The sequence below is a fragment of the Vitis vinifera genome, chromosome 6 (genome assembly GCF_030704535.1).
Source record: "Vitis vinifera cultivar Pinot Noir 40024 chromosome 6, ASM3070453v1".
NCBI lineage: Eukaryota > Viridiplantae > Streptophyta > Magnoliopsida > Vitales > Vitaceae > Vitis > Vitis vinifera.
The window spans coordinates 13,335,581-13,345,996 of NC_081810.1; the positions used below are offsets into that span (position 1 = coordinate 13,335,581).

Genomic DNA, 10,416 nt, shown 5'->3' on the forward strand with positions numbered 1-10,416 from the left:
GATATATCCTAATGATATTTCAAACCTTGGGCCAACTCATTCCCCCCTTTTTAAGACAATTAAAAGGCTTCTCATGTGATGCAATCACATGAGTTTTAAGGCCAAAAGGATGGCTACAGTGGTGAGGCCGTTGTGAGGGCCTCGATCGTGCCTTCATGTGCTAAAACATCACTCATGCTTCTCAAATTTATTTCTCAGGAAAACGACTTCCAAAAATTATGAAAATTGGTTAGAGTTAAGTTTGGAAAGTGCGGAATCGAATTTCAGCTCGATTGGACATGTCTAATCCTTCCAACCATCTCAAAACATTTTACTGGTTGAACATGATCAACACCTGATAATTCCTTGCAATTTTGATTTTTCAACTAAATTTGCCCTTCATTCTCACATTTGGGATGTCACATGAGGATATCAAGATCTCATTATTCAATAAATATAGTAGTTGTAAACATAAAAAAACTCAAAGAAAACATAAAAAAAAATTGGGTATACACGAGGTGACATACAATTGCCTAATTGAAATATAACAAGCTTATGTTATTGATTTCATCTTACATATAGGTATTTTAAAATTTTTACTTAATTTTTTAAAGGTAAGGCTAAGGTGATGTTTATTTGTTTTTTTTTAATTAATTTTAAATAGAATTTAAGACTAAATAATATTCAATAATATTTTATATTAAATTGTTTGTTTTTTAATATTTCATTTTTATTAAGTATTAAGAAATACAAAATATAATCAGGTTCAATTTAATTATAATGATTTACTTTTAACTTTCAAAAAAGTCAAATATTTTAGGTTTTTCTATTCAATTAAAAAAAAAAAAAGGTAAGTAATAAATTAATAAAAAGTAAGATAAAAAAAAAAAAAAAAACAACACTACCACCTAAGTTTTTTATTTATCCTTGTCTATATTTTTTTTTTTGTTATTATTGTCCTTTTTGTGGTGCAAATAGAACATTAAGGATTTTTATCATCATCTTATCAAAGTACAGATCTCCAACTCTTTTCTTATTTCAAAACCAATGAAAAAATGTCGATGGTCTCTACTAAGATCCACTCACACAGATAAGCTCAGAGATGACATTTCATCAAGAAGCCTGAAGCCTGCCTTGGTCATTTATTCTTCAGAGAGAATGAAGCAGAATCTCTCAAATACTAACGACGTTCACAATTCTCTCTTTCAAAGTCTCAAACCGTTATGACTTCAGATTCTTCTCTCACATGCTCAATATTCATTTTTTGTACTAGCATAATATGTGAGCAAATCCATGCATTGTCTAAAACCCACAACTATACTTCTACCACTCCATAAGTGATTGTGCTATAGAATAATATATTCTTCATATATTTTCTTTAAAACAAACAAAGAGAAAGAGAGAATACAGATCACTATACTAGCAATCCAAAAGTGAATTTGCAGTGGCCATGATGTGCCTCTGCTGGAGAAGAAGAGGCATGCTGCAACATACAAGAATCTGATTCAACGGCTAATTTTCCAACAGGACCTCCTCACAGGCTCACCCAACATTTAAAGGACCCGTGTTCACTGGCTTCTGGAAGACCCTTGCTACTGGCATTCCATCATCCTCGTCATTCTTGACCCTCCATGAGCGATCCTTTTTCCTCTGAGGCTTCTTGTGTTGTTTATGAGGTGCCTTTGGAGTTTTCTGAACAGGGGCCTTCTTGGAAGCTAGCCCATTAGCCATGTCAAATGCATCAAGATCGTTCAACACATGCTCGAGATTTGGTGCACTTTCACTCTCACTTTCACTATTTGGGGGGTTTTCAGAATCAGATGCATCAGATTCATGTGTCTCAGAAAAGCTGGGTTCTGCAGGATCTTCAAATTCACTTACCTCATCAGTCATTCCAGGGGGCATTTCAAAATGGGGCACCTTTCCATCAATGTAATCCTTCAAAATTTGGCGTGCAGCTCTTGTTTCATCAGGTAAACCGCTTGAGGCTACATACCCACGAGAGGCACAATACGCCCTCAAAAATTCCGATGCCAGAGGAGGCCGATTCTGCTGCTCATATGGCTTGGGTTTCGGCAGAGTGATTTTGTAGACATCTTCAATGACATGTCTTGGTACTCGATTGGCCACAACCTGCACAGCCTCTCTGTGCTCAGTCATACGATCAATTGGCAAGACCCCAGAAGCAATCATCTCATATCTCGAGCTAGAAAAGGATGGGAATACTAATCCAGGGCAGTCACATAGGGTCAGTTCATCAGATATTATCAATGTCTGAAAATGCTTTGTCTTGCCTGGAGTAGATGTGACACCTGTCCGCTTCTCACCGACCAATGCATTGATCGTTGAGCTCTTCCCAACATTAGGGTACCCCACGAATCCAACAACTACGCTCCTAGATGTTGAATTTCCAGCAACATGTCCACCATGAAATTGAACATGAGATGAATCTGTACTACTGGAGCTTGATTTCCTCTTCCTCACTGATATCTCCTCTGCCTCAGATTGTAATCTGGCAAGAAGCTCGTCCCTGCCATATATTTTTGTATCAGCATCATCCGTTTCTTGTAGGGGCTTTTGGGTCTCCCACTGCACATTAAGCTTTTTTCCTTCTAAAGCTGCAGAGGCAGCTTTAGCAGACCAGAATATGAAGAGAATCCCATGAAGGCGAAAGTACTTTGCCCATCTTTCCCTACAGATGATGTCAAGTTATGAAAAAAGTTAAGAGAAAAATGCAGACTTAATTGGTTGGCAGCTGAGGCATTGACAAGGGTGATATAAAACCTGACAGAAAATGGTAAAAGGTCCGCCTTGTTAACCAGAAGCAATGTCTTTTTGTGCTCATCAATCTCTTGTGCATATGCCTACATGAAGGAAAATGTTAATGTTCATATTAGCAATTAGTCATGAAATCATCCTTGAGCAAAAGGATATAGAGCTTAGTCAAAATGAATGACACAGACATCAACAGAAATTCCTCCAAGATATATATATATATATATACATTGATAACTGAGGAACCTTCCATGGCCAAGCCCTTAAGACTCTCCATGGGGACCCAAACCTCGGGGTGCTGATCGCCCCGCAACAACCAGCATTAGGTAAATTCAAGGTATCATCAGTAGCAGGATTCAAACCCACAACCATATGCCACTTACTAGGACCGCACTTCTCAATGTTCACCTTGACCAACTAGGTTACCTTGGCGGGTTAATTCCTCCAAAAATATATAAATCAATTAATTTTAAAAAAAGAAAAAAGATACCGCCATCCAATTGTTTTTCGTTCACTTTTTTTTTTTTATCTTTTTCCAAGTCCAATCACTCTGAGTCTACTTGGGGATCAAACATGTTCAATTGTCTCCAACAGATCATTTGAAATAAGATCAATTTTATCCCAAGCACTTGAAACAAGCCTAAGACATATGTTGTGTGTGATCATTTTTGGAATTTCAAGAAATGATATCATGATTGTTAGTATTATTATCATCTCCAGGGTTGTGATGTTTTCCAGAGCATGACTAACATTTTGGTGCGAAATGGGTGAAGGAGCAAGTTCTGGCTTGATCTTTTACTTTTTATCTTCTATTTTATTTTCTTTTTAAATCATAAATAACTGTTTCATTAATGAATTAGTAAGGACAAGGCATCCAGAATTTACAAAATGAGATTAAAAAGAAGAGAAGTAATCAAAGCCTTTCCAAAACCAAAACATAATAGGTTGCACAGCTGAGTGAGGTTACAAAAAAAATCCAAAAAATCACTAAATACAGCTCAGGGAGGTAAAAATTCCTGACCAAAAGCTTTGCTTTTTGCTTGCCTAAATGATCTGCCTTATGTATGGCATGCAAGGAGCCCAATTAAAGGAACACTTCCACTCTGCAGTGCTATAAAAAATTTGGGGAAGTCACTCATCAAACTTCCATGAACTTTCCTTCTCAGTCATTCATGATTTAATAACAGTAGAAACTCCCTCCATTAGAAGCTTGGAAAGACCCAAAGCTTTGGCCTATAATAAGCTCTCTAGAAGGGCTAGAAGCTTAGCCTCAACGGTGAAACCCTCTCCAGCAGGTTTAGATAAGTAATGGCATGGAGAGGTTTTTCTCAAGGGCCAATTGTCAGTTTTTCCCCATCCTGTAAGTTAATAGAGATGCATTGGTTGCTGATTATTGCTGTTTGGAGGATGAGGCTGATCCAGTGGAATCAAAGTTCTGGAGTTTCCATGATTGGAAGTAGGAAGTGAGAAGATTCCTGGCTTGCATTTATCAGCCAGTATCCAAAGTGACAAGGGAAGATGTATTAATTTGAAGGATCTCAAATAAGAGCAACTTCTCAGTAAGTCCGTCTACATGGCACTATCATCCTTGTGTAAAAAACACCAACCCCCTCTGCTAAAATACCCTAGTCATATTACCACACACACCTTTTTGAAGTACTAAACACCTTAAACACCACTCAAGGGACATAGGATTGCTATGCAGCAACATCGGGGCCTGTTAAAGAAGCTGAAAAGGCCCACCATTCACCAAAACCAAGGAATAAAGCAAAAGGATTGGATGTAGCAACCCATCTTCCATGGATAACCAAAACCAACTCTCCTAAATAAGCATAGGTGGAATTCCCAGACAACTTGATCACAAGCCTGATCTACTTCCACCGTACAAATGAAGGCAAGAGCCCAACTATTTGGCAACAAATCTAGATGTTCATCAGTAATTGGATCAGTGTTAATAATTTATGATCACATGCACCCCCTTTAGTATTGCATGAAATAAGGAAACACCACATTATAATAATAATGAAAAAAATAATAATCTTCTGAGACAGTCATTAAAAATTAGAACCACAGATATTGCCGTATTTGTTGGTTCTAGTAAATTTGAAGTTCCAACAACATGCACTCCTTTACTATTCTGATTAAGTTATTTAAGAAATGAAAAGGGAAAAAATGCATAGCGATTTAAAACATCATAGCAACAAGGAGCCAGACTAGTCAATCTATTCCAAAATGTCAATTTCAAATCATACTCAATTCATACTTCAGCATTATATCTTGATTTGTTTTATTACTAACATCCTCACATTCTCGGAATCATGTTTACAAGGAACTACTCCTGATCATGTCATAATACACTAACAATCTAAGCATTTTAAAACCAAGAGCATGAATGCATTACCTCAAGATCAGGACAACGGTAGAATAGTGGGTCTCGTGCATCAACAACCATTACAAGCTGGAAAGGGACATATCATACAAAGAAGTCAGCATTTACATACAGTAGATAATGTAGCAAGAAAGGTGGATACCTTGTGTTACATCATAAAAACAGAACCAGACAAATATATAGATAACAACCAAAAAAATAGAACGTTTCAAAATGCAACTGATACATGTCGACTGTATAAATACTTGATTAAGAATTGTTGAATTGTTGAATTGTTGACATCTTCATTAGACTACCTTTGAAAGGGCCTGAGGACCTTTCATGATTGAAAGATCATAATTTTGTAAGGTGGAGATTCATGCATCAACACCAATGTAAGTTGTTAAGAAAGGTTCAGGTCAATACTTAAAAAAGAAAAAAAGACAGATTATGTAGTCCTACCACTAACAAAACATGATGAAGAAAACATCACAATATAATAATAGAAAAGTGAGGGCCCGTATAAAAAACCACACACCAATGATTATCATAAAAAAAACAACCACCATATTGTGTGAAATTAAAGAAGGGGATAGCTACAATCTTTTAATTAAACAGTTATTCTACAATTACTTAAATTGATGACTACCTTTATGCTATCACATACAGACATGAAAAGCGAGTAAGATGAATGCTCTAAAGGAGAGGTACGAATAAAAAACCATGACTAGAGTCAGAAAGAAGACATTAACAAAGCTCACGCTTCCACTCAAATTATGGATTATGCGTAATGGAATGGCAGAACAAGAATCACAATTCATGGTATGAAAACACAAGTCATTGAGATAAGGAGCTGTATCTTCTTTCCTAATACCGTTCATTTAACAAGTAATAATCATATACTCCTATTCTTTTTTTTCTTTTTTTATCAGAAATAACCATATAGTCCTATTCTTATTCATATCCATGTTTGAATTTTGGCTGTTAAAACATCCAAAAAGAATAACTTTCACCAAAATACAAAAGTTTTAGAGAAAGTTTGACTTAAAAACATATTCTCCCATTCCTTGTATGCAACTTTGCATTGTTACCTATTGGGAGAAGCAAAAAATATGACCATAACTATTGCTCCAGCCTCCAAGATAAAATACAGTTAACTGCTAAAAGGCTTTGATGTCCTGAATGCATTGAGTGTGGCCAAAGCAAGGTGACAAACTGACCATATCAAAACTTAAAAAGTGCAAATGCAGAACATAAAGGCTACTTTGAAATGCAAAGGCACAACATAAAGTGGTGAACTTAGCAATTAAAGAAGGCTGTAAACCTGTAGCACTTGAAATCAACCACACGATATGCTTCTTCTTAGTTCAACTATATGCTAATTCTTAGTTTCGTCAACTTCAATTGAAAGTAAAACCAAATACCTTGAGAAACAATGCAAAGCACTTAAACAGAAAGTTAAGACTTTTACCAAATCACTACGTTCTAGCACCCGCCAAAGTTGTCGCCAGATATCCAGGTTCTTCTCAAATGGAGTAAGTACTAGGTTCTCATTTCCCTCAAGTCTGAAGCAAATAAGTGTCCATAAAAGGTATAAGTAAACAATTAAGAAACCCATGCAGATAGATTTGAGTTCAAGATAGTTTAGAGGCCAAAAATTTATAAATAATGAACTGTTGATAAACCATATTGGTAGATTGTTTACAAGAATATTGGGACACAGACAGGAGTTCAAGATAGTTTAGAGACCAAAAACTTATTAATAATGAATAAGTGATAAACCATATGAGGGGCTGCAGCCCAAGTATCATTATTTTGGTCATAAATTGTAGAACTTTCTTTCAATGAAAAAGAATAGAAAAAGGAGGAAAATCAGAGTCGGGTCATCCTTTGACAATGCCTGGTAAGGCTGAAATATATAACCTTCCTCATTTTACTTCCCCTTTCCAAATAATATCCTTTACTGGTGATAAAAAATTCAGTTCACCCCAAGTCCAGATTGAATGTTGGTAGGCACAAGAACAACCATTTTGCCACATTCAGACAAGTTCAACCTGGATTTAGGAAAAACATTCTATCCAGATCTCATTTGTTAAATCAGGTACAGGTCAGACAATATGCAAGCATAATGCCTGTTAACCATGTACAGACTTTGCTTGAACTTGGATTTCAGACAGAATATTATATCCAAATCTAATTGGGATAACCTGTGGGCGGGTCAACCAGAAAATTACCACCCCAATATCCTTTTATATGCACTCATACAAGCACATACTTCACAGCTATTATTTAAGCGAAAAATAATGTTGTCTTCTGCCATAAACCTGACCTTGCAAGACTTCGCCGCCAGATTAAAAGAGCTTGTCTTTCATTAGCATCAAGCTCTTCTGCAGTCATTCCCACATTCCACGGTGGCCTGCAAAAGATCCAACAATTCAGCACTATTTATATCACTAAAAGTTAGGTAAAATTCCATTAAATATTTTGACAAGGGAAGAAATAATGCCTGCGAGGAACTCGAAGACTGCTAGCATGCAATGCCTCCTCTTTCTTCTGTTGCTCTCTTCTTTCCTCATCAGTCATGTTACTGGTGCTAGCATTTGTATCCCTACTCCCATAGAATCAAGGTATACAAATCAGAAAAATCCATAAATCAGGTGAGACAAGAGATTGCCCAAGTCCTAGAAGCCTCAAGGCTTAAAATAATTATAGGTCTTCAAATGGAGAAAGATGAATAGATCCCCGAGAACATAATGCTTAAACAGAGTCGTAGTTGCAAATCCTATAGATTGTTAAAAAGGAAAAAATGCCACAAATTCTGCTATATGGTTTGCATTCTTGGTTAATGAGGATAGACAGAACACATAGAACAGGTCAATCATATCACATATTTTAAAGTACTGAATCAGAAAACTACAGTATATCAAGCATACAACCATATTCTACTTAATGCTAGAGACCAAACAGGAGACAAACAACCGAGTTTTATATATATCCAGTAGCATGAACCTTAGGCTGTTCAGCTCTCTAGAGACGAGGCTTTCCATTCGGTTTACCATATTTTCCAGATGGGTCCTGATCCTCAAACATTAACAAGAGAAGCAAGTGCATGAAGCCTATCAATTTTGAAAATCTGGCAGACAAATAGCATCCAAGTTTGATCAAATAAGCTGATTTAAATGACTAGTAGTTCAAATTACTCAAGTACAGACAATAAAGAACACTAATTTATTAATGAAACTAACAAATTCCCAAGAAACAATCACGACCTTATGATTTTCCCAAACGAAAATTGAAAAGGGGAGGTATACATACAGATTGATGAGGACGTTGGGGGCAGGGTGGTCGAAGGCGAAGAGGCGTTGGGCTTCGTCGGCCTCTTGGATGACGGCGTCTATGTCGTTGACGTCGGTAATGGATTCCAGAACCTTCTTGTGCTGGTTCTTGTAGAAGCGGCCCTTTTCGTTGGACTGCTGGAGCATTTGGTTGTGGTGCTTGACCAGTGCCCTGCCAAGCCCAGTTTTCTCGTTCTTTCCCATGGTTTCTCGGAAACCAAACACCCCACAGTAATTGGAAACAAAACCCTAGAATGAGAAGAAGCAATATAAGTGTTTGTATTTGTGGATGAAAATGGAAGAGAATAAGGGTGGAAAAATTGCAAAGGGTTATTGTCCTTGGAGGCTTGGTGCTGCGCCTTATACACTTAGGATTAGGAACTCAACACAAACTCTGATGCTGAGTCCACTCGTTTGAGTTAACCAGCCAAGTGCAGCATGCCGCATTATAGGGTTTTTAGCCTCTCTTTTTTTCATATTAAATTTAATTATTAATTACGCTTGACTCTTCTTTATTTTGTTTTGAGGGAATTAACCATTACGTTGGGCGGGGATATTATTCCTATAAAGGTCATTTTTTGTAAAAATGTCAAAACTGTTCCTAAAACAAAATCACAAAAAATAAGATTTCTTACATTTAAGTGCAAAAATTACAAGTATTTAACATTTGATGAAAAAGACATGTTGAAAATGTTGTTGAGGACATAATGCCGACATTGAAGACACCCTGACAAAGATGCAAAATCAAAGGCTTCAATAGAAAGGCCATTGGAATGACAAAATTACAGATGCCTAGACGAGGGAGGTTGAAAATGTCATCAAGGACACAAGGCCAATAATGAAGACACCTCGACAATGATGCGAAAGGGAAGGCTTCGACACAAAAGGCACTAGAACATAGACAACTTCCTCTTCCCCCCCTTGACAAATTAGTCTGAAAATTTGGTTTTCATAAAAATTAACAAATTAGTTGATCTTTCAAAGTCATTTTCATCTCAAACTCTTGACAAATTAGTCTGAAATTTTGGTTTTTTGATCTTTCAAAGTCATTTTCATCTCAAACCCACCTTAATGGGTTTTTTTTTTTATTTTAAGGAAATTACCCATTAGGGTGGACGGGGGAACGAATGTATATATATACCCAAAAGCAACAAAAAAAAGAAAAAAAAAAGAAAAAAAAGGCAAAGTTGTCTTAACTCCAATTGCTTGTGTGTACTAAGGAAGAAAAAAACACATCTTAGGTCTGTGAACTAAAATCACCTCCAAAAAGCGTCTTTTTTATTTTTATTTTTATTTTTATTTTTATGAATTTAGCATGAAATCCATCAAAGATGAAAATAAATAATTTTTTTAAATACCCCAAAAATATGAAAATACCTCGATTTTGCCTAACACAAGGTGTCTCATCGCTATAATTACCTATATTTCAATACTTAGTATGTTGTCTTTCTAAAAATACGAAAATACCTTGGTTTTGCCCAACACAAAGTGTGTTATCGTTATAGTCACCTATATTTCAATAGTTTGTATGTTGTATTTCAATCACTATTTTCCATCATAAAATAAAACCTCTAACCTAACCATGCTAAATCTTTGGATACAAATAATTTAAAGCATCAAGCAATTTAGAACTCAAAAAATCAATGTGAATAGGTATTCCAAATAAACATTAAAAACTAAAAGCACAAAAAAAAAAATCATATTTAAATGAAAAAATTATAAGTATTTGACATATAATGAAAAAAACAAGGTTGAAAATGTCGTCGATGACACAATGTCGACAATGAAGACACCCCAACGATGATGCAAATGGAAGCGAAGAAACCATTGAAACAACGAAACTGCAAATGGTTAAACAAGAGTAAAAATGTATTGAGGACACAACGCGACAATAAAGACACCCTGATGATGATGTGAAAGGGAAGGCTTTGGCAGAAAAGGCACTCGAACAATGAAACT

General features: G+C 36.0%; 1 protein-coding gene across 1 annotated transcript; it reads right to left on the minus strand.

Moving 5' to 3' along the window:
* Positions 1 to 1,277: 1,277 nt before the first annotated feature.
* Positions 1,278 to 8,955, minus strand: LOC100258825 (GTPase LSG1-2). Its single transcript, XM_002264534.4, has 7 exons — positions 8,438 to 8,955; positions 7,629 to 7,730; positions 7,452 to 7,538; positions 6,594 to 6,687; positions 5,156 to 5,212; positions 2,764 to 2,843; positions 1,278 to 2,671 (listed from the first exon to the last, which is right to left on the minus strand). The coding sequence occupies exons 1-7, from the start codon at positions 8,659 to 8,661 to the stop codon at positions 1,522 to 1,524; spliced, it is 1,794 nt and encodes a 597-aa protein (XP_002264570.1). The 5' UTR covers positions 8,662 to 8,955; the 3' UTR covers positions 1,278 to 1,521.
* Positions 8,956 to 10,416: the final 1,461 nt, after the last annotated feature.